Here is a 24,823-nt window from a genome sequence, read left to right on the forward strand (position 1 = left end):
AATACCTGATTTAAACTTAATTTGAGAACTTTTTTTTGGAACTTTTTTTTGGAACTTTTCTGACACACATTGTATGTATGCACAATATATCCTTATTGAAAAATAAAAACCCTTTTGCCTTCTACATCCTTTAGGCTTTAGATGAATTTGCAACCAAACTTATCCAGAACAACCATTATGCGTATGAGGATGTGGCAACCCGCAGAGATGCCGTAAGAATATATACTTTAACTTGTTTATTGGTTTAAAACGACCAATAACTATTTAATATTCTCTTCAAAATGAATTTTTTAGCTTCTCAGTCGTCGAAATGCCCTGCATGAACGAGCTCAGTCTCGACGTTCCGCCCTGGAGGATTCTTTCCACCTCCAGCAGTTCTTCAGGGATTCTGATGAGCTCAAGAGCTGGATCAATGAGAAGATGAAGACTGCCAGTGATGAAGCATACAAGGTACTGATTGGAAGTTGATTTTGAAAGTGAAGTTGGGATTTTTTTTTTTTTTTTTATTTAAGGGATTATAGAAACATTATATAAATACACATGTTCTTACATGCACTACTTATTTTATCTGACATCAGGACCCTTCAAACCTGCAAGGCAAGGTGCAAAAACACCAGGCTTTCGAAGCAGAGCTATCAGCTAACCAGAGCCGTATTAATGCTCTGCAAAAGTCTGGACAAGAGTTGCTGGATGGGAAACATTATGCTTCCACTGAAGTGGCCTGCCGTATGGAAGAAGTCAGCTGTCTGTGGAAAAAACTACTGGAAGCCACTGAGCTCAAAGGTGTCACCTGAAAATCACTGATTGCAAGGAGTTGCATCAACAATAGTAGTAGTGTAATGCAGAATACATTTTTATTGTTTAGGCATCAAGCTCCGTGAGGCCAACCAACAGCAACAATTTAACAGGAATGTAGAGGACATTGAGCTGTGGCTGTATGAGGTCGAGGGTCACTTGACCTCTGAGGACTATGGGAAAGACTTAACCAGTGTTCAGAACCTACAGAAGAAACATGCACTTCTAGATGCTGATGTGACTGCTCACCAGGTACATAATCAAACAATGAGACATGGTTACAGTAATTAACGGTCATATGGTATTGAATAGTGCTTTTTTTGGTGTTTAACACTGTAACAGTAACAGTTCATACATATTTGTTATTTTCCAGGATCGAATTGATGGAATAATAATCCAGGCTCGACAATTCCAAGAGGCTGGGCACTTTGATGCTGACAACATTCAGAAGAAACAGGATGCTGTAGTCATTCGTTACGAATCCCTCAGTGAGCCCATGACTGCACGCAAACAGAAACTGGCAGACTCTCTTCGTCTCCAGCAACTTTTTAGAGATATTGAAGATGAGGAAACTTGGATACGTGAGAAGGAGCCCATTGCGGGCTCTTCAAATCGAGGTAAAACTGATTCTAATGTATTCTTCATAAGTCATGCATTTTAACACTAAATTAGCAGAATGGCAGATGCAATTGTTCAAAATTGAAATCATTTCAGGTACATGCGGCAAGCAAGACCTGATGCCAAACATTGAGACAGATTTTCTAAATTTTACCATTTATTTAATTGTTGTTACAATAGAACCTCCAAAAGTTGTGAAATTTGACAAATTATGAAAATATGCTTCAAAAGTTGTCCATAAACAATGATGAACTTCAGCTGATCTTGTGAAATTTCAGGTCAGTTAAGCCCACTACACACCAAACAAAGAAACCAAATTGAATGGAGCTCTCGTAGTACACGGGATTCGGCAGCTACTTTTTGTGAGTGACTGGTTTTGAGTTTTGATAGCAGATGGAAAAGGTAATCAACATTGCACATAAGCTTTCACACAAGCAAGAAATACACTTCTGGGTTTAGAATAGGGAGACCCAACTGGCTGTGCCACTGCCGCCAAGCCATACGATACTAGGCTTTACATGATAAAAAAAAAAAAAAAAAAATCAGCGATCCAATCACAAGAAGGAGCAATGTGTATTTAAATGCCTTGTTAAATTACTGTAGTATATACTTGTGTACTGCATACTGAGTATGTTCAAAAATATTGTATAAATTTACTGTGATCAATCAAGTCAAACCAACATTACAACATGACCGTAATGTTAGGTGCTAATTTTCTGTAATTAAATTACTTCACACACTGAAACTTTAGAGGATGATTCTATTCTACACAATGCTGGGTTGTACAACTGTTAGTGCTAGCACTAGTTTCCTAGGGTGCATGCTTGTGAGCTCGTAGCAACTAAATATGATAAATGAATACTCTGTTCCTCAACCGATCCTTGAACAAACATCTTTCCCAACAACCGGTGACCACCTTTTTTTTTTTTGTGTTTTTTTTTTTTTTGCTCAACACAATACACATGATCGATTGTTGTGGTCATGGCCATAGTAATGAGTGTAACAGGTCATGTTTGAGTTGACAAGGTAAAGCCCAGTTATAGAAGAAAGGATGTGGTAGTATGAGATGTAGCGAACATGACACATGAAGATGACACCCTGCAGTTCGGCGCTTGGGCCATATTCCCACAGCAAGAAACGACGGGATGGCATAATTGTTGTGGCACACCGTAAAGTGGATTGGCAATGGACATCAGAGAAAACACTGGACCCAGGGGATCTCTTGCCCACTTGGAAGGGACACCATTTGGGCCGGTGGGTCGGGACAATTAGTGAGGCAAGATCGAGGCTTACCGGTGGCAGACCAAGCGTCTTTCTCACTAATACTAAGGAGAACAGGACAAAAATATATTTTGAACAATAGAATGAACACCACTGGTGACTACCTTGCTGCTGGCCTGAATATCTGTTAATTGTGCCAGCGAAGAAAAGAAACACAAATGTTATTGCAAACAGTGAGATAGTCATGACAATCTGACCCCATATCACACATGAACCTTCGACCGTGGGACTAGTTAACACTAGAGGAAAAATGTTCTCGTAATCTGAAACCCAATATTTCGTACTTGATATCATCCACTGGTTTAAACCAAATTAATTTTAGGAGGAAAAGTAAGGATCAGAAGAGACTTGGTCTCGCCACTGGTTTAAGCTTGGGGATGAAAACACCCATTTGTCCTTTCTCCAGGGATAAATAAAGGCCAACCACACACTTGGCTCTCTTTCTCTCTTGGGGACATGCTCTCTCTCCCCCCACGCTTGGCGCTCTCTTTGCCCGTTTGACGCTCTTCATGGCCAGCGCTCATTTTTGGGTTGGCCCGGACCTTCCCGATCAAGCTGCACGGTCTCACCCTCACAGAGGTGACGAGGACCTGTCAAAGAGCAGCCTCGATGGCCGAAAATACTTGCTTGTGTCCGAAGCAGACAAACAGGCACCATGCGCCCGGGCTGCACCTCCAATGAGCATCTGTTCCCTTGGGCTAAACCCGGAAGCTTGACCCACCTGCCTCCACTTTGGTCAACGCTTGTAAGTGTAACCTTGCAGCCTACTGAAAGTACAGAATGGTGCATATGTGGGTTGAATTAACGAGATGAGCAAATTCTGCGAAGCGTCTGGCCATCCGATGCTCTCTGCCCCCACCCCTTTTTATCTCACAACTCACCTTCTTAAACCACTGTGTTCGTCTGTCTTCATTCATGTTGTATATCATCTGGTCTAGTGGAGATTCAACTGTTAGTTCCTATTAAAACTATAAAATTCGCAATCTGCATCATTTTGTTTGAGTGAGGAGAATGAGCCACTATAACGTAGAACGTGAATGGATTTATTGACGCAAACAAAGGTTTATGAAATTAATCAACAAATGATAATAATTTCTCTCAAGTGTTATGCACAGAAAACAAGTAACATGGTTCCCCATAAATTAAAAGTTAGGTCTACACAAGTAACCTAAAAATTCCTTCACACAAGGGGCGACGCAGGGGTCACTCCCGTTGACGTCATCCATTCCAAATTAATATTGATTTAATCTGGTAATCACACATTTTTTTAATACCTTGATTATTCAGAATCAGCTTTATTTGGCCAGGTGTGTCAAAAAACACCCAAGGAATTATTCTCCTGCAGACTGTGCTGCCCTGGTAAGACATACAGAACAAAGAAAAACAAATCAGCAAGAACAAAGAACAAGAGACATTTGTGCTTATAGGAACCATTCCTCTAAAATTTGCGCAAGATGTAAAATCTTCTTCGTTTAGAACAGGTACGAGATCAATGTTTCAACGTCCGACATTGTGTAAAAGTTGTACAGAGTACTTTTACCCATTTGCGGTTCCCATATAGTGAAGAAAATAAGGATTTGAACACCCTGCTATATTGTGAGTTCTCCCACTTAGAAATCATGGAAGGGTCTGAAATTTTCATCGAAGGTACATGTCCACTGTGAGAGAGATAATCTAAAAAGAACAATCCAGAAATCACAAAGTATGATTTTTTTTTTTTTTTTTTTCAACGATTTGTGTGATGCAGCAGCAAATAAGCATTTGAAGACCAGAGAAAACCAATGTAAATATTTGCTACAGTAGCCTTTGTATGCATTTACAGAGGTCAAACGTTTCACACACACACTGCAGGAGGGATTTGGCCTACTCCTCCACACAGATCTTCTCTAGATCAGACGGGTTTCTGGGCTGTTGCTGAGAAACACGCAGTTTCAGCTCCCTCCAAAGTTTTTCTATTGGGTTTAGGTATGGAGACTGGCAAGGCCACGCGAGAACCTTGATATGCTTCTTACGGAGCCACTCCTTGGTTTTCCTGGCCTTGTGCTTCAGGTCATTGTCAAGAAAGACCTAACCATGACCCATCTTCAATGCTCTGAATCCTCTCCTTAATACAGTACAATCGTCCTGTCCCGTGTGCAGAAAAACAACTCCAAAGTTGCTATCACCCCCATACTTCACAACAGGAATGATGTGCTCGGGATGGAACCTATCATTCGTCTTCCTCCAAACACTGTTCGTAGAATTATGACCAAAAAGTTACATTTTGGTCTCATCTGACCACAAAACTTTCTCCGATGACTCCTCTGTATCATCCAAATGGTCATTGGCAAACTTAACACTTGCCTTAACATGCGCTAGTTTAAGCAGGGGAACTTTCCGTGCCATGCATGATTTCAAACCATAACGTCTTAGTACAGTACAGTAACCTTGGAAACTGTGGTCCCAGCTCTTTTAGGTCATTGACCAAGTCCTGTCTTGTAGTCCTGGGCTGATTCCTCAACTTTCTAAGGATCATTGAGACCCCACGAGGTGATATCTTACATGGGGCTCCACTCCGATTAAGAATACTAGTCATGTTTAGCTTCTTCCATTTTCTAATGATTCCTCCAACAGTGGACCTTTTTTCACCAAGCTGCTTGGCAATTTAACGTACCCCTTTCCAGCCGTGTGGCGTTGTACAATTTTGTCTCTGGTGTCTTTGGACAGCTCTATGGTCTTGGCCATGTTACAAGTTTCTTCTTCTTCTTTTCCTTTCGGCTTGTCCCGTTAGGGGTCGCCACAGCGTGTCATCTTTTGCCATCTTAGCCTATTTCCTGCATCTTCCTCTCTAACCCCAACTGCCCTCATGTCTTCCCTCACCACATCCATAAACCTTCTCTTTGGTCTTCCTCTCGCTCTTTTGCCTGGGAGCTCCATCCTCAGCATCCTTCTACCAATATACTCACTCTCTCGCCTCTGAACATGTCCAAACCATCGAAGTCTGCTCTCTCGAATCTTGTCTCCAAAACATCCAGCTTTGGCTGTCCCTCTAATGAGCTCATTTCTAATCCTATCCAACCTGGTCACTCCAACCGAGAACCTCAACATCTTCATTTCTGCCACCTCCAGTTGAGCTTCCTGTTGTTTCTTCAGTGCCACCGTCTCTAATCCGTACATCAAGGCCGGCCGCACCACTGTTTTGTAAACTTTGCCCTTCATCCTAGCAGACATTCTTCTGTCACATAACACACCAGACACCTTTCGCCAGTTGTTCCAACCTGCTTGGACCCGTTTCTTCACTTCCTGACCACACTCTCCATTGCTCTGTATTGTTGACCCCAAGTATTTGAAGTCGTCTACCCTCGCTATCTCTTCTCCCTGTAGCCTCACTCTTCCCCCTCCACTTTTCTCATTCACGCACATATATTCTGTTTTACTTCGGCTAATCTTCATTCCTCTCCTTTCCAGTGCCGCCCCCCCCCCCCCCCCCCCCCCCAGGCATCTTTTCGCCCGCTAGTATTCTGTTGAATAAGTTGGTCAAAAACTCCACAGCCATCTCTCCAAATTGCTTACATACCTCTACCGGTATGTCATCAGGACCAACTGCCTTTCCATTTTTCATCCTTTGTAGTGCCTTTCTGACTTCCCCCTTAGTAATCATTTCCACTTCCCGGTCCTTCACTCTTGCCTCTTAAACTCTTCTCTCTCATTTTCTTCATTCATCAACTTCTCAAAGTATTCTTTCCATCTATTTAGCACACTACCGGCACCAGTCAACACATTTCCATCTCTATCCTTAATCACCCTAACCTTCTGCACATCCTTCCCATCTCTATCCCTCTGTCTGGCCAACCTGTAGAGATCCTTTTCTCCTTCTTTCGTGTCCAACCTGGTGTACATGTCTTCATATGCCTCTTGTTTAGCCTTTGCCACCTCTACCTTTGCCCTACGTCGCATCTCGATGTACTCCTTTCGCCTCTCCTCAGTCCTCTCAGTATCCCACTTCTTCTTCGCTAATCTCTTTCCTTTTATGACTCCCTGTATTTTGGGGTTCCACCTCCAAGTCTCCTTCTCCCCTTTCTTACCAGAAGGCCCCCCAAGTACTCTCCTGCCTGCCTCTCTGAATACCTTAGCAGTAGTATTCCAGTCTTCTGAGAGCTTCTGCTGTCCATCGAGAGCCTGTCTCACCTCTTTCCGAAAGGCCGCACAACATTCTTCCTTTATCAGCTTGCACCACCTGGTTCTCTGCTCTACCTTTGTCTTCTTAATCTTCCTACCCACCACCAGAGTCATCCTACACACCACCATCCTATGCTGTCGAGCTACACTCTCCCCTACCACTACTTTACAGTCAGTAACCTCCTTCAGATTACATCGTCTGCACAAAATATAATCTACCTGCGTGGTTCTACCTCCGCTCTTGTAGGTCACTATATGTTCCTCCCTCTTCTGGAAATAAGTGTTCACTACAGCCATCTCCATCCTTTTTGCAAAGTCCACCACCATCTGCCCTTCAAAGTTCCTTTCCTGGATGCCGTACTTACCCATCACTTCTTCATCGCCCCTGTTTCCTTTACCAATATGTCCATTACAATCTGCACCAATCACAACTCTCTCGCTGTCTGGGGATGCTCAGAACTACTTCATTTTAGTTCCTTCCAGAATTTCTCTTTCAACTCTAGGTCACATCCTACCTGTGGGGCATAGCCGCTAACCACATTATACAGAATACCCTCAATTTCAAATTTTAGTCTCATCACTCGATCTGATACTCTTCTCACCTCCAAGACATTCTTAGCCAGCTCTTCCTTTAAAATAACCCCTACTCCATTTCTCTTCCCATCTACTCCGTGGTAGAATAATTTAAACCCTGCTCCCAAACTTCTAGCCTTACTACCTTTCCACCTGCTCTCTTGGATGCACAGAATATCAACCTTTCTCCTAATCATCATGTCAACCAACTCCTGAGCTTTTCCTGTCATAGTCCCAACATTCAAAGTCCCTACACTCAGTTGTAGGCTCTGTGCATTCCTCTTTTTCTTCTGACGCTGGATCCGGTTTCCTCCTCTTCTTTGTCTTCGACCCACAGTAGCTGAATTTCCACCGACGCCCTGCAGGTTAGCAGTGCCGGGGGCGGGCGTTGTTAACCCGGGCCACGACCGATCCGGTATGGGATTCTTTAGATGAACGCTCATATTTGTTTGGCACGGTTTTTACGCCGGATGCCCTTCCTGACGCAACCCTCTGCATTTATCCGGGCTTGGGACCGGCCTACAGATTGCACTGGTTTGTGCCCCCATAGGGCTGCATTCCATGTTACAAGTTTGAGTCTTACTATTTCTTTGGGGTGGACAGGTGTCTTTATGCAGTTTACGACCTCACACAGGTGCATCTGATTCAGGATAATACATGGAGTGGAGGTGGACTTTTAAAGGTGGACTAACAGGTCTTTGATGGTCAGAATTCTACCTGATAGACAGGTGCTCAAATACTTATTTGCAGCTGTGTCACACAAATAAATCGTTAAAAATCATACATTGTGATTTCTGGGTTTTTGTTTTTAGATTATCTCCCTCACAGTGGATATACACCTATGATGAAAATTTCAGACCCCTCCATGATTTCTAAGTGGGAGAACTTGCAATATAGCAGGGTGTTCAAATACTTATTTTCTTCCCTGTAAATGACCAGTGAAGGTATTTACAGTACTATGTCAAAAGACACTTATAAGACTAAAAATAAACCAGCTTTTGGATTCAAATACACTGTACACGATGACAACGTGGAAATATTGTCTTTTGTGGAGCTAATCAATGACTTTGATCAGATCAGTAAGTTATGACATTAAACCCGATCAGCATAAAATGGAAATTATCAAATTATCAGCCCATACCAATTAAGCCGTTCAGATTGCTGTAAAGTCCCAACAAATACAGTATGTAGTATGTGCTTATACTGTTCCACAACAATACTTAACTGTGTTCATAATTTCATACATGCAGCTGTGGATGATCTACACACTTATCGCTTACTTCGTGTCTTTGTGTTAACACCCTTCCTTGACCACCATGCGATGGTTTAACAAAAGTGATACCATAGCAGCTGTAGAGTGTTGGCCTCACAGGGGTTCAAATTGCAGAGTTTGCCAGTTCTCCCGTTCCTCCGTGGGTTGTCTTCCACATCCCAAAACCATGCCTTAATTGGAGACTCTTAATACCCCCTCGGTGTGAATGTGAGTGCTACTGTTATCTGTCTAGCTGCTGACTAGTTCAGGGTGTATCCAGCCTCCTGCCCAATGATAGCTGGGATAGGCTCCAGGACTCCTGCGACCCTTGTGAGGATAAGCAGCTCAGAAAATGGATGGCTGGATGAACCCTCAAAGCCATAAGGTTTCGGAGCTTCCTGTTGCAGTTTGTTGGTCGATCAAATTACTCAGTGTGCCGATGTTAATCGCCAAGTGTTTTTTAAATGTTTTTATTTTTTTGTTTGTTCCAGTTGGTTGTCGATTAATTGGTTCACCTTGAGCAACAATCGTAAAGTACTGACATCTTAAGCGCTTAACGTAATGGAATTGAATACACCCTCTTTGAAAAGTAAGCGTTTCAGCAATTTGCATGTGAGAAAAATTCTGAATTTTGATGACTGTTATTGTAATGACAATCTCATTACATTATGTTCAGGATATTACGAATCAAAGTTACAATAAAATATACGTTTTCCAGTATTGGTTCATTTGCAGCAAAAGTAGTAAGTTAAGTAATTTAGCCTCTTTAACAGTTCCATGGAAGTCTCCAAAGCAAATTTGTATAGCCCATTTCATGCACAAGGTAACTCAATGCACTTTACATGATGAAAAGCATTCAAATGCAAAAATAATAACACTTGAAACCAAAAAGTACAATTAAAACATGTTTTAGTGCAAGAAATATCTCCTTATTTTCCTTTTGGCTTGTCCCGTTAGAGGTCGCCACAGCGTGTCATCTTTTTCCATCCAAGCCTATCTCGTGCATCATCTACTCTAACACCCACTGTCCTCATGTCTTCCCTCACAACATCAATCAACCTTTTCTTTGGTCTTCCTCTTGCTTGTTTGCCTGGCACCTCCATCCTCAGCACTCTTCTACCAATATACTCACTCACTCACCTCTGGACATGGCCAAACCATCGAAGTCTGCACTCTCGAAACCTCTTATCTCCAAAATATCCAACTATGCCTGTCCCTCTAATGAGCTCATTTCAAATCCTATCCAACCTCCTCACTCCAAGCGAGAACCTCAATATCTTAATTTCTGCCACTGTGGCGTTCCTCTGTGGAAGGAGCAAAGTGAAGAGACATGAATTCACCACGTGATGCCTTTCTCTTCCGGACACAAAGTCCACTTTATTTAGTTTACAGCAAAACAAGAACATGTTTTGTTTCAAAATTGTCACATATGAAACATGTACAAAAGTGTTAATTTCATATACAGTATTTACAATTCAAATAAAGTGCTTTTTCATTTTAGCTCAATAATACTACAACATATTCACAAAGTTATCACAACAGCATGGAACACAACTGCACGCGACACAAAGTCGGCACATGTATGCCGGACAAAATGGACTGCTCTGCGGTCGCACGTAATGCCACTCTAGAATGCCAATCATCTGACATCAATATGATGCTTAAAATAATGCTTGCGCCACACAAATTAATGCTCGCCAGAACGTGAACAATATATGTCATAGTTTGTCTATAGTTCAAGCTTTTAATGACAGTTTTACTTGCGGAAGGAGCAAAGTGAAGAGACATGAATTCACAACTCAATGCCTTTCTCTTCCGGACAAAATGTGCAGTGACAAGAAGGCACTCGTGCAGTCTCTGTCAAAAACTGAGACAGCAACAATTGATCATAGAGTACTCGGTCACATCAATCAACATCCAATTCACCGATCAAAGAGAAACATTCCTTTCCACTTATTTGGCATAACAGAAAATAATAAATATCAGGAAAAAGAAAAGGCACTTTGCAATACCTAAGCTTCACAGAAAAGATGAAAAGAAACGAAACTTTTAAAACAAAGAAACACTCATTTCACTACATCACCTCAGTTCTGCTTCCTGTTATGTCCATTAGCAATGGTGAGTGTGGTAAGGAAGTGAAGAAATGGGTCCAAGCAGGCTGGAACAGCTTGGTGTGTTAAGTGACAGAAGAGTCTCTGCTAGGATGAAGGGCAAAGTTTATAAAACAGTGGTGAGGGCGGCCATGATGTACAGATTAGAGACGGTGGCACTGAAGTACTACCTTTCCACCTGGTCTCTTGGATGAACAATAAATGAAACTTTATCCTAATCATCATGTCAACCAACTCTTGAGCTTTTCCTGTCATAGTCCCAAATAAAAGAATTAGAGAGTGGGGCCAATATTTTCTCACATCACTATGTAAGTGAGCCCCTCAATACTCCCAACTCACTGTCAGTAGCATGCTGTGTGTTACATGTCATTGTAATGCAGAGCATCACAAAAACCAACAAGATCATAAATCAAGTAAATATATATTTCTTTAGGCAAAGATCTTATTGGTGTCCAGAATCTACTGAAGAAGCACCAGGCCCTCCAGGGTGAGATCACTGGTCATGAGCCTCGTATAAAAGCAGTCGCCTTGAAAGGAGAGGACATGGTGGAAGAAGGTAGGGATTCTAATTTGTAGGTTTTGTTTAGTATAAGTGTGATTTACAGTCCCCCTTCTCCTATATTCATGGTAATACTTAGGGCACTTTGCTGCTGAGGATGTGAAAGTTAAACTGTCTGAGCTACATGGACGCTGGGACGTTCTTAAGGCCAAGGCCTCTCAGAGAAGACAGGACCTTGAAGACTCTCTGCAGGCGCAACAATACTTTGCAGACGGCAATGAAGCTGAGTCTTGGATGTGGGAGAAGGAACCCATTGTAGGAAGTACAGACTATGGCAAAGATGAAGACTCTGCTGAGGTATGTATATACCGTTGTGGAGTGTGTTGACTTAATTAGCATATTATTTACTTTTCTAACAGCTACCATAACTATAATTGCTGAATTTGATGGTCTTTACAGGCTCTTCTAAAGAAACATGAGGCCTTGATGTCTGACCTGAGTGCTTATGGCAGTAGTATCAAGGCCCTAAATGAGCAGGCTATGTCATGCAGGGTAAAATATACTCATGTCCTGAAGTTGCGCTGTTGAGAAAATATGATCCTGGATTACTTTTATTCTTTTTAAATTTTAATTAATTATGTTGTTGTTGTGATATTGTTTTAATGAGCAGCAACAAGTGGCACCAACTGATGATGAGAGTGGAAAAGAACTTGTCCTAGCCCTATATGATTACCAGGAGAAGAGCCCTCGTGAAGTAACAATGAAGAAGGGTGATATTCTCACCCTTCTAAATAGCACCAATAAGGTAAATATGAGATAATTACTGTAGTTTCAGAATAACGATACAGTATTATTGAACTTGATTTAAAAATGCAGTACCAAACAACCTCTTGACTTCAGGTTGTCTGCATTCAGTCTAGGTTATGTATCATGTTCGTTCACAGACATGACTTTGCTAGGTTTTCAGAATATGGATTTAAATGTTATTGAATTTTACAGGGAATTCTGTACAAAATTAATGTTGGACTGACAACAAAGTGACAGAGCAAAAGCAAACATATGCAATGGTCTCTCTCCCTCTCACAACAGGACAAAACCTGAAAGTTGAAAGTTGAAGGTAGACCTACTCAAGTAATAATAATATAAGATTTGGTATATTTGTAAAACATAAATCTGCCAACACACTTGTGTATCATTGTTTGAACAAATGAAAGTGGCATTTCAAGCATCTGGAAATTGTAGCTCAGGATGAGGCACACTTGTCGAGCATCACAATTCTTTCTCTGATTTTTTTGTGATTTTTCAATTATTTCAAATGAGAAAGTGTTTCTCTGGCCTTTAATGCATCTCCATGTCTGCTGTCAATAATTCACATGTGGTTATTTAACCAATCAGGACCTTTTAAAGCCATGACCTCTTCAGATGGGCTTCCCCATGTTCTTTAAAAACGTAGTACTTTTTGTGACAGTAAACTTTTGACCCTGAAGATATTCTCTTATTAATGGAGGTATTGAACAAAATTCAATAATTTTGGTGATCCTGACTGACCTGAAACAGAAGAGTCTGATTCGACTTGAGACAGTGAAAGTAAAAATGAGGTTTTTGCACAGTATGTAAACTTCTAGCTTCAACTGTATCCATGCATTGCCCATTCTAGTAGCAACACCAACAAAAGGACTTTGGGAATATGGATGAACCTTCGGCGGGTTGTAGTTCTAGTGAGGTGCATAGCCTCAAGTTCAGGGACAAGCCGTCTCCAACTGCCATTGTCTTCAATGTCCTCTTCTTGAAGAGAGCCTTTCCCTGTCCTCTGCCAACAGGGTTAACCGGATGAGCCTGTGCTCTATAATACATTTTTCTGTAAGAGCGCTTCTGGGGAGTCACTCCTAACAATATCAGTCTCATCCACCTCCGCTCATGGGTATTGTCACACTCCACGAGCCGTCAGTGCAAACAGCTGATTCAGATTCGAAGCCAGTAGAAAGTTTGCATTCTTGACAATTTTAGACAGTAGAAAAAACACTGATAGTCAGAAATACAATCAAACTATATATAAAAAAATGTAAAGATGAGAAAACCCCAAAGTTGTTTGGAGCTGGTGAAACTGGCTCCGGTTCTCCGAGCGCCGTTGATCAAAGACCAAGCCAAAGTGCAAGCCAACATTTTCAAGTGTCATTTGTCATACAGTCGAAGAAATAATTTAATCACTAATTTCTGAAATTCACACACGAAAAAAGACATGAGTGTTAGGTAATTTTTTTAGGTGATTACCTCCCAACAACAAAAGAAATTCCTCTCCTTGAGCAGTCATCTTATTTTAGTAGAGGGGTTTGTGTTGCCCAAGGATCCTAGTTGCTAAGTTGTCTTAGGTTTCATGCCCCCAGAAGGGTCACCCACAGCAAAAATGTCCTAGGTGAGGGACTATACAAAGTACGTCTACATAAACTCCTATGACGAATACAAATATTGGAATGGAATGCATGGGACATTGAGTCCAAGTGGACCATATTCCATTGCTGAGGCAATGGAAGCAGCTTTGAGGAAATTCTGGTCCACCAGCCAGTATCTCAGGAGGGGGAAGCAGTGCACTGGCAACACTGTGTATAAAGAGGAAGGAGCACTGGTGACCTCGACTCGGGACATCGTGAGTCGGTGGGGAGAATGCTTCAAAGACCTCCTCGATTCCACTGACACGTCTTCCCATAAGGAAGCGGAGTCTGGGTTCTCTAAGGCAGCCTTTCCAATCTTTGGTTTTGAGGTCTCTGAGCTGGTTAAAAAGCTCATTGATGGTAAGGCCATAGGGTTGGATGAGATTTGCTCAGCGTTCCTTAAGGCTTTGGACCTTGCGGGAGTGTCTTTGTTGACACGCTTCTGCAATATCGCATGGACAGTTCCTCTGGATTGGCAGACTGGAGTAAAAAGGGGGACCAGTGGGTGTTTTCCAACTACAGGGGAGAGCACACTTGTCAGCCTCCTTGGTGTAAGGTCTATTCAGGGGTGGTAGAGAGGATGGTCCATTGGGATGTGTATGGGGTCCCGAACTCCCTGATACAGGTTGTTGGGTCCCTGTACGACTGGTGTCATGAGTTTTGTCCATATTGCCGGGAGTAAGTCAAAGTCGTTTCCAGTGAGAGTTGGACTCCGCCAAGGCTGCCTTTTGTCACCAATTCTGCTCAAAGTTTTTCTGAATAGTATCTCTAGGCGCAGCTGAGGCACAGAGGGCGTCCGGTTTGGTGATGTCTCTGCTTTATCGATATGATGTGATTCTGTTGGCGTCATCAAGCCGTGATTGCCAACTCTTGCAGGAGGGGTTCACAGCAGAGTATAAAGCGGCTGGGATGAGAATCAGCACCTCCAAATCTGAGTGCATGGTCCTCAGTTGCAAACGAAAAGAGCAAAGGGTCTGAATACTTATGGCTGTGTGATATTTCTTTTTTTTTTTTTTAATCTGCCAAAATGTTATCAATTCAAGTTTTTCTGTTAATATGGGGTGCTTTGTGTACAGTGAGGTGGCACAGTGGCGTAACTGTAGAGCCTTGGCCTCACAGTTATGAGGACGGGGGTTCAACTCTCAGCTCAGCCTATATGGAGTTTGCATGTTCTCCCATGCTTGCATAGATTTTCTCCCGGCACTCCGATTTCCTCCCACATCCCAAAAACATGCATTCATTGGAGACCCTAAATTAACCCTAGCTGTGATTGTAAGTGCAACTATTGTTTAGTCACTCGAGGTGCCTGAAGATGTTCCTCAGAAGCAGTAGACTCACATGTGGGAGGCTCGTAGTCCTTCAAAGAAAAGTAAAGATGATGACGAGAGAATGTCGGGAGCAAATGATCACAGGGTGATAGATAGGTAGAGTGACCAGCCTGCACCACTGGGTACAGCGGTAGAGAACCCGAGCTGACACTACAAAGGAAGCCTTGAAGTCCCTTTGAATATCGGGTCTGGTCAGAGCAGGCCTTGTGGAACCCCTGTTCGCAGGCGATACAGGTGATCTAAGCAAAGTCACAGGAAAATGGGTGCCTCCCACGGCGCGAGTCAGAGTGAAGTGACCAGGATTCGTAAGGCTCTCCAAGAGGAGACCCCCTTGCGGGACACCATGGGGAAGGTACCTGGTCTTTGTCCCAGCAACTATTGTCTCTGAGATTGGCTGGCAACTAGTTCAGGGGTTACCCTGCCTCCTGCTTGATGACAGCTGGGATTGGCTCCAGCACTCCTGTGACCCTCGTGAGGATAAGCAGCTTGGAAAACGGGTGGATGTTTACATTGAAGGGGAAAAATAATTTTGGCAAATGCCTGAAATAAAACAGAAATTTTGAAGTGGTCGGGGGTCTGAATAGTTCCTCTACCCATTGTAGGTGGGTGACATTGAGTTGATCTTGACCGCAATCAAAGACAAAAATAGTTCTGGTGCTGGAACATAATAATCCTAAAATATTAGAGACCTACACAAAGCTACTGTTGCATGGGTACCGTATTTGTTATAGCCAGCGATTTTACGCACCGCAACCTTAGGACTTTCCCCCTAAGGTACATTTGAGCATTTGTTTAATTCCCAACCATGTCAGTATCAGCAGTAGCAACTAATATTATCAGACTTTACCCTGTCTCCCCATTCCAACCACCAATGTTCCTCCATCCTCCCACAGGCAATTTTACAAACAGCCCCGTCACTAAGTAAATTTATTACCGTTTGCACTTAAAGTGGAAACACTGTACGTCAGGACGGCTTCATAAATAGACTGGAATATTAAGTTTGCTTTTGTGAAGGAGGACTGTTCAAATTGAAGTTATAGTTGGGCTCACTATACTGCATTTTGCCACAATGTCTTTTTCTTTGGAATGCAAAATAAAATTGGCTTTTTTTTTTTTTTTTTTGTCCTGTAGGATTGGTGGAAAGTAGAGGTGAATGACCGCCAGGGATTTGTTCCTGCTGCCTATGTGAAGAAGCTGGATCCTAATCAGTCCTCTTCTCGGGAAAACCTTGATGAACATGGAAGTATTGGACTTCGCCAAGAACAAATTGAAAATCAGTACGACCAAATATATTTATTTCTCCTTTCGACCTTCTTTAATATTGTCATCACTGCTGTCCTCCTTCCTCTGAAAACATTTCACCTTTGCACTGGTTACTACTCAGGCTTATCACCAAAGAGGCATGCAGCGTGTCAATGCGCATGAAGCAGGTTGAAGAGCTGTGAGTAGGAACTAGTTGAATATTTCTCTACTCTATGTTCATAGTGTTGTTTTTCATTTTTTTAATCATACATGTCAGCGATTCAACCAAATGTCCATGATCAGTCAAGAAATTGATGATCAATTGTTTGGTTGCTATTGTGGTTTTAGATATTGTTTAGAAATGTTTTTTTTTCCCACAGGTAAAATGCATTTATTATAAAGACATACACTTCCTTCAAGCTGTGATTTGAATCCCTCACCTTGAAACTGTATTCCATGTGTGACCCTGTGAACAGCATAAAGCCCCAGACAATTTAGCCCCTAGGATAATAGCGAGACACAAACCCCTCCACCCCGATAAGGTGATGGCAAGGCTCAAGACGCCATATCTTTAAAAATACTGCAAGACTTTTCCCCTTGCCTATATGTTGGTCACCCGAGACCCCCTCTGGCTTCAGGCTTGGAGGTGGCCCTCAAAGGCGATCTCCTGGTAGCCAGGCCTGCACCCATGTGGCCCTGCCAAACACAGCCCGAACGATAACATGGATCCACCTCCATACGACCGTAGGGTTTGGTGCAATGTGAGCTAGGCTTTGGCTGAAGGCAGGGACCTTTGCGGGGTGATTCGTAGCTGGCTCTCGGGATGTGGAATGTCACCTCTGACAGTGACTTGCAGCCCTGTGGGGGCACAAACAACTGTAATCTGTAGGCTAGTCCCAAACCTGGATAAAGGCAAAGGGTTGCATCAGGAAATCCGTCTTAAAACTTTGCCAAACAAATATGTGTTCATCTAACTAATACCATACTGGATCGGTCTTGGCCTCGGTTATCATTCACCGCCCCCGGCACCGTTAACCTGCAGGTTGATCAGTGGAAATTCAGCTACTGAGGGTCAAAGATGAAAAAGAGGAGGAAAGCGGATGCTTCGGCAGGAAGAGAAGAGCAAAGCAGAGCCTACAACTTAGTCTAGGGACTGACAGAAAAAGCACAGGAGTTGTTTGACATGTTGATAAGGAAAAAAGTTTGATATACAATGCCCTTGACCATTCAGGGTTCACCGTTTGCAGCCCCACATGTTCGCAGGTTTTCCTCTGTTTTAATGTACTTTCACCACATTAGACAATGGCGCCTTACAATGTGCAAATGATGATGTATGATTTACCAATTAAGTATACTTAAACACACTGGTTATTATTGTTAGCATGCATGTTAAGACATGTTTAGCGTGAGCATGTTCGGACATGTTTAGCGTGAATGTAAGCAACCACATGATGGTGCTCAAGAGGCAGTGAGGGACAATTAAGTTTTACATCTGGAAGCCAAAGAAGCTTACATTGCCCCACACACTGCCTGTATAATCAGGACATTGACAATGTACACACAAATCACATAAAAACTAAAATTATGAGTATCAGAATCGGCTTTAATGGCCATGTATATAACACAAGGAATTTGTCTCCGGCAGTCGGTGCTGCCCTGGTACGACATTCATATTGAGTATGGAGAAGAACAAACAAACTAGAACGAAGATCAATAGACATTCAATTAACAGGGAACTATTTCTTGTAAGACGTAAATGTGCAAAGATGCAGCGTCTTCTAGCATTTAGAGCAGTTACTGTGTCAACGCCTCACATTGTTAAGCTGATACAGTGTGCCCTTACCCGTTCATGGTTCGTTATAGACCAGTGCGATGCCATTTGTGCAAAGGCTACAGTTTAAAGTGACGAATCGTGCTATAGTCTACAGCAGTGATTCCTAACCAGTGTGCCGTGAAACATTAGTGTGCAATTTTACTTTTTTTGTCCAAAATATTATTTTACTTTATTTAATTATTTACATTATTGTCTGCTATATATGGCAGCGACACATAAAGACAGACAGAACAAATAAATGCTTTTCTATTAGACTGCAGAAAGTGGATACAGCAGGGTTTCAAACTCAATTTACCTTGGGGTCACTGGAGGCAGTGTCCAGCTGAGGCGGGGCCGCAGCCTCGGCGCACATGCACTCACGGCCAATTTCAATTATAAATTGAAAAGAAAATTCAACGTTCTCAAAAAAAGTTTTTAAAAAAGTTAAACACATTAAGTTAACTCGGAGCCAGCACGATGGTGCAACTAGTTAGGACCTTGGCCTTACAGTTCTGAAGTCCGGGATTCAAATCCCAGCCCTGCCTGTGTGGAGTTTGCATGTTCTCCCTGTGCCTGCGTGAATTTTCTCCGACCACTGGTTTCCTCCCACATGCCCAAAAACATGCATTAATTAGGGACTCTAAATTGGCCTTAGGTGTTACTGTGAGTGGGACTGTGGTCTGTCTCTATGTGCCCTGCGATTGGTTGGCACATAGAACAATATTTCTCTGCTTGCACGTGTCTGAGAGCCATATACCTCACCATGATTGGTTGGCTTTGCACACAACACTGTAAAAGTGCCGGTGATATAAAACTAGAGGGCCGCACTGACATTAAACTTTCATATTAAAGTGAGGGACACAAAATCTTATCTCGTGGGCCACTAATGGCCCGCGGGCCACCAGTTTGAGACGACTGGTGTACAATGATTGACTTGTGTATCCACTCTTTGGGGCATTTTTGTTTGGTGGCGTGCTGTGAGATTTTTCAAATGTAAGATATGTGCCTTGGCTCAATAAACGTTTGGAATCACTGGTCTAAAGTATATATTACTAATACGATTGGACCAGCAAGGTATGAGGGTGTGTCATAACAACAGCGGAAGTCAGAAAATAGGTTTGCTAATGAAGAATTTAATGACTTAATTGCAAGAGGGGAAAAAACTGCTCGAATGCCTGCTAGTTTTGATTTGCATTGATCAGTGGTGCCTCCCCGATGGAAGGAGATGAAAGAGGTGGTGGCCAGGATGTGGTGGGTCTGAAAGGATTCTGCTCGCTCTGGTCCTAGTTCGAGTGGCATCCAAGTTTTGAAGTGTGGATAGGGTGCTGCAGACAACTGAGGAGGTCCTGAGTGTGGCAAAGCATGGTGGGAGGATTTAAATAGTGTTTAAACTGCATATTTTGCCCTTTATTTCTTGTCATTGTTTTATTTCCACTTATGTTGTTATGTTTACTGTGGTGTGATGATTTTTGTTTCGATGTGACATCACAAGTGTGAATATCAATAATGACCTCCCTACACATGCAGTGTGAGGGGCATTAAAAGCTTCTTCTGCTTACATATGTAAAATTATGATTATTCCCCTCTGCCTTTTAAGCACCATCACATGTTGGCTTACATACACACTAAAACATACATGCTAACAGTATAACCTGTTTGTTCAAGTGTACTTCATTGGAGAGTTCACACAACTATTGTCCACATAAGGAATGCTGTCCATTTTGGAGAAAATTTACGACTTAAGTGCATCTTATTGCTGCCAGTAAGGTTGTTAAATATCATGCATAGGTATATCAATACTGCATGCATTGTTCGCAGAACGCAACCCCCGCGAATATCTGGAACACTGTATTGTGCATTCAAGAGAGCAGGTGGAAAGCCTTTAAGGCTAGAAAATTTTGACTAGGTTTGGAATTATTTTACCATGGAGTAGAACGGAAGAGAATTGGAGTAGGGGTTATTTTAAAGAGTGTGCTAAGAATGTCTTGTAGATGAAAACAGCATCAGTTAGAATGATGAGCCTGAAACTCGAAATTGAAGGTGTTAAGTATAATGTGATTAGCAGCTTTGCCCCAAAGGTACAGCGAAAAAAAATAAGTATTTGAACACCCTGCTATATTGCAAGTTCTCCCACTTAGAAATCATGGAGGGGTCTGAAATTTTCATCATAGGTGCATGTCCTCTGTGAGATGATCTAAAAAGAAAATCCAGAAATCACAATGTATGATTTTTTTTTTTTATGATTTGTGTGATAGCTGCAAATAAGTATTTGAACAGCTGTCTTATCAGCTAGAATTCTGACCCTCAAAGACCCGTTAGTCCACCTATGAAAGTCCACCTCCACTCCATGTATTATCCTGAATCAGATGCACCTGTGTGAGGTCGTTAACTGCATAAAGACACCTGTCCACCCCATACAATCAGTAAGACTCAAACTTGTAACATGGCCAAGACCAAAGATTGTCCAAAGACACCAGAGACAAAATTGTACAACTGGCATGGAAGATTCCCCTGCTTAAACCAGCACGTCAAGGCCCGACTTAAGTTTGCCAATGACCATTTGGATGGTACAGATGAGTCTTGGGAGAAAGTTTTGTGGTCAGATAAGACCAAAATGGAACGTTTTTGGTCATAATTCCACTAACCGTGTTTGGAGGAAGATGAATGATGAGTTCCATCCAAAGAACACCATCCCCACTGTGAATCATGGGGGGGATACCATCATGTTTTAGGGGTGTTTTTCTGCACATGGGACAGGACGACTGCACTCTATTAAGGAGAGGATGACCGCGGCCATGTATTTTGAGATTTCATCTCTTCAGTCCATAGAATTTTCCTCCTAAAACTCTTGGGAGCTTTTTCTGCAAAACAAAGACCACTCCCTTGCTCTTTCTCGTCAGCAGTGGTTTTCTCCTTGTAACTTCCATGGGTACCATATTAGCCATCTCTTTCTTACTGTTGAATAATGAACACTGACTTTAATAGAGCTAAAGGAGGATCTTCCTCCCACCAATTTGATAACTCACTGTAGTTCGCTAAAGCTTTAGGAATGGCTTTGTAATCCTTTTCAAGCTGATGTCATGACATTTTGTTGCAGCTCTTTAGGTTTTGGGTTATTTCATTTTTGTCAGACTTTCTATTTAAGTACTATCTTGATTGAGCAAGTTTCCCAAAAATATACTTGGCCACAAGAAAGTATTGGTTTGACAAAAGGGGCCGTTACTTTTTCACATAGGGCAAGCAAGCTTTCAAAACTTTTATTTTGCCTTAACAAATCATCATCTGAAAACTGCATTTTGTTTGCTTTGTCACATATGGATATGTTTCATGATCGTTAACATTAAATTGGGATTACTGCAAAAAATAATAATAAAAAAAAAATAAAAAGATTTTGAGGTGCGGGCATATACTTTTTAGTGACCCTGTATAACCTGACAAGACTGCTTGTCAATTTCCTCCTGAGCATTTCCTCTCTCCAGAACACCGAATACTAATTCCTCACATTCTACTATTTGTGAAATACAGTTGAACCTTGATTTACAAGCAATCCAGTTGAGGAACAGTTCTTTTTGCATACTAAATTTTCTCAAAGTAATTTAACCTAGCTTTCACTGTAGTTAAACACTGACCAGATATGATGATAACAGCAATAGATAGCAGACCAATGTGCTTTTTTAAAATTGCAGTACATTGATGTCATTACTTAAAGCTGCAATTTTTGTTTTCCATTTTTCGAAAGAGCAGTTTCTGCGATTTCTGTACAGAGGTACTTTCGAGTTCTTCAAGCTAAAGTTTATTTGTACTGCTTGTTATAAGTAATTTGTTTTCCTTTTTTTTTTGGTCCATCCTTTCAAGCGTAAATGGTATTAAAGCTATATGCGTCCCTGAGCATAATGCTGATAAGATGGTACACTTGCGGTGTTCTGTTTTTTAATATGTAGAAATTAACAAATGCGCACTGCAAGATACATTGTCACATATTTGAATAACCATTATACATTAAGTTCAATAATTTTTTTTTGTTCTACAAATTACATATTAGGTTTCAAGAAATAAATGGTTCATTTTTTTTTTTTTTTTTTTAATTTCAAACCAGCTTCTTTAACTTTTCATTATGTTCACCTAGCTCGTCAGTGTTTTAACATTGAGCTTTTTAAATAGTATGCTTCCTCAAATGTTTTCTTGTAGATATGGAACTCTATTGGACCTTGGGGAGAAACGCAAGGACATGTTAGAGAAGAGCTGCAAGAAATTTATGTTGTTCCGGGAAGCAAATGAGCTTCAGCAATGGATCAATGAGAAGGAGAGTGCACTCACAAATGAGGAGGTGGGCTCAGACCTAGAGCAGGTGGAGGTCCTCCAGAAGAAGTTTGATGACTTCCAGAAGGTATTATTACTTAATCAATAATAAATAAAAGTAATGAAAACACGTTTTACCTTAAGTTATTTACCATTAGCTTTGTGAAATTTAACATTCACCCTTAAACACTTTTGAGGAAGGAGTATACTAACTTTGGGTCTTAGTCTTTCAGCTTGCTGCATATTGTCTGGCAGTGTTTAGTAACCGACCTTGCATTGAGGGACACAGTTAAAGTCAGAAATTCAGTTTAAAAAAAAAAAAAAAAGTGTAATCAGACTACACTTCTCGTGTCTGTTAAAATAGGACATACCTCACAAAATCAGCAAAGATGAGAGCAAAACTGGCAAGGGAAGCCAGATCTTTACATACACTGTGCAAAAACATTTAATTTTTTTTGTCTCACTGAAGTTAAATCAGACTAAACCTCTACTGTTTCAGGTCAGGCACTATCACCATTTTTTTTTTTTTGTTACATGCTGCATTAAAGAGAGCATTTCTTAGGGAATTTTATATTTTCTTCGACGGCAAATGTTGGCATACATTAAAAGTATGTCTTTAAAGAACACGGGAAAGCTCAGATGATGAGCTCATGGCTTTGGATAGGTTAGTTGAAGCCACACCTGGGGATGTATTTAAGACCACACCTCAAAGTCTGCTTCCTTGTTTGAAATAATGTGAAAATCAAAAGAAATTGACCAGGAAATCAGAGAGACCATCATGGCGCTCCACAAATCTTGTCTCATCCTGGGGCGCAATTTCCAGATGCTTGAAGGTGCCTCATTAAAGTGTTCCAACAGTTATACGGAAGTATAAATATGGTGGGAATATCCAGCCATCTCACCGCTCAGGCAGGAGATGGGCTCTGTGTCCCAGAGATGAATGTGTTTTGGGCCGAAATGTGCAAATCAACCCTAAAACAAAAGCTAAAGACCTTATGAAGAGGTTGGATGAAGCTGGTAAGAGACTGTCAATATCAACAGTGAAACGAGTCCCGCACCAACATGGACTGAAAGGCCACTCGCTGAGAATGAAGCCATCACCCCTAAAGAAACATAAAAAAAGGCAGAATACAGTTTGCAAAAAGACAGAGAAAAAGATCTTAACTTTTGGAGGCATGCCCTGTAGTCTGTTGAAACTAAAGTGGAAGTATTTGGCCATAATGACCTGGAGGAAAAACTGTGAATCATCATGTTGTGGGGCTGTTCAGTTGCAGCAGGAACTCGAGCAATTCTAGATGACATCATAAAGAACAATAATTCCGGCAACATCTCAAGACATCAACCAGGAAGCTGAAACTTGGGGGCTCAAATGGGTCTTCCAAATGGGCAATGACCCTAAGCATGCTGCCAAAATGTCTAAAAAGTGGCTTCAAGATAACAGTCAATGTCTTTGAGTGGCCATTACAAAGACCTGATCTGAATCTTATTGAAAATTTGTGGGCAGACCTTTCAGGTTGTGCCCGGCTGGTTTAGAGTGTCCAGTTAATGTCGCATGTTTTTGGGATGTGGGAGGAAACCGGAGTGCCCAGAGAAAATCCACACAGGCACAGGGAGAACATGCAAACTCCACATAGGGTAAGACAAATTATAGAACTGTGTAAAGTCAGTCAAACTTCTTTATGATTAGCACGTGCAAAATGATGACATTTTCAGCAATGGATCAACTCGTTTACCCGGTTTTTTTTTTTCTGTTTTTTTTTTTTTGAGAGGGTTTTTTTTTTTTGTTTTTTTTTAATCAAATCGCAACATGTCTGTCTAGATATGTATGTTTCTGCCTCGTGCCAGAGATTTCCAACCGCTGTGTAAAAGTGGTTATTTTGCTGTAATTTGGCCCAGACTTAATGGTCATGTCATTGGCTGAAAAGCTTTGTGTTAATTGGTTCAGAGTTTTATCATATCTCCTTCACAGAAACATTTTCAGAAATAGGTGGGTTACACTAAAGATTTACTTTTATTTTAACTTGTTTCTATGTTTCTGGGCTTCCAGAGACCGAAGACTACTTATTCCCTCCCTCGATTTGTCCCTTTCAGGCATCTGTTGTTCACTTTGACTAAACTGAACAGTTCCATTATGCTTATACCATTTAATAGTAGAACAGCTATAGTTTCTCCTTTGGAAGGAATGTTTGAAAGTGTATCATTCTACTCTGTAAATAAAGGCAAATAGAATTGTATTCATACCTGTGATGAGTGAATATATTTTTTTGTGATAGAACTAGATCTACAGTGAAAGCAAATCTGTATTATGTAACTTTTGTGCTTTTTTTCCATCACAGACAAGAGGGTGATAGTTATACAGTGTATTGTAGTTGTCTGCATCCATTGGTTTGCATTTCCCCAAGTTTTCAAAATATCTTTTTTGGTC

The 24,823-nt window shown here is 41.5% G+C and overlaps 1 protein-coding gene across 4 annotated transcripts in view; it reads left to right on the forward strand.

Annotated features, from left to right (window-relative positions):
- sptan1 (spectrin alpha, non-erythrocytic 1) overlaps positions 1 to 24,823 on the forward strand; it is a 158,017-nt gene that overhangs the window by 52,732 nt on the left and 80,462 nt on the right. For 2 of the 4 annotated variants that reach the window (XM_061801913.1, XM_061801914.1), the window contains exons 12-23: positions 135 to 212; positions 295 to 450; positions 579 to 783; positions 866 to 1,047; positions 1,169 to 1,412; positions 11,222 to 11,344; positions 11,427 to 11,644; positions 11,747 to 11,839; positions 11,958 to 12,092; positions 16,176 to 16,321; positions 16,429 to 16,485; positions 22,288 to 22,486. In XM_061801913.1, coding sequence (XP_061657897.1) covers positions 135 to 212; positions 295 to 450; positions 579 to 783; positions 866 to 1,047; positions 1,169 to 1,412; positions 11,222 to 11,344; positions 11,427 to 11,644; positions 11,747 to 11,839; positions 11,958 to 12,092; positions 16,176 to 16,321; positions 16,429 to 16,485; positions 22,288 to 22,486 — 1,836 coding nt within the window. The remainder of the gene's footprint in view (positions 1 to 134; positions 213 to 294; positions 451 to 578; positions 784 to 865; positions 1,048 to 1,168; positions 1,413 to 11,221; positions 11,345 to 11,426; positions 11,645 to 11,746; positions 11,840 to 11,957; positions 12,093 to 16,175; positions 16,322 to 16,428; positions 16,486 to 22,287; positions 22,487 to 24,823) is intronic. The other 2 variants (XM_061801915.1, XM_061801916.1) reach the window with 1 other exon arrangement.

Source organism: Syngnathoides biaculeatus, chromosome 17 (assembly GCF_019802595.1).
Source record: "Syngnathoides biaculeatus isolate LvHL_M chromosome 17, ASM1980259v1, whole genome shotgun sequence".
Taxonomy (NCBI): Eukaryota; Metazoa; Chordata; class Actinopteri; order Syngnathiformes; family Syngnathidae; genus Syngnathoides; species Syngnathoides biaculeatus.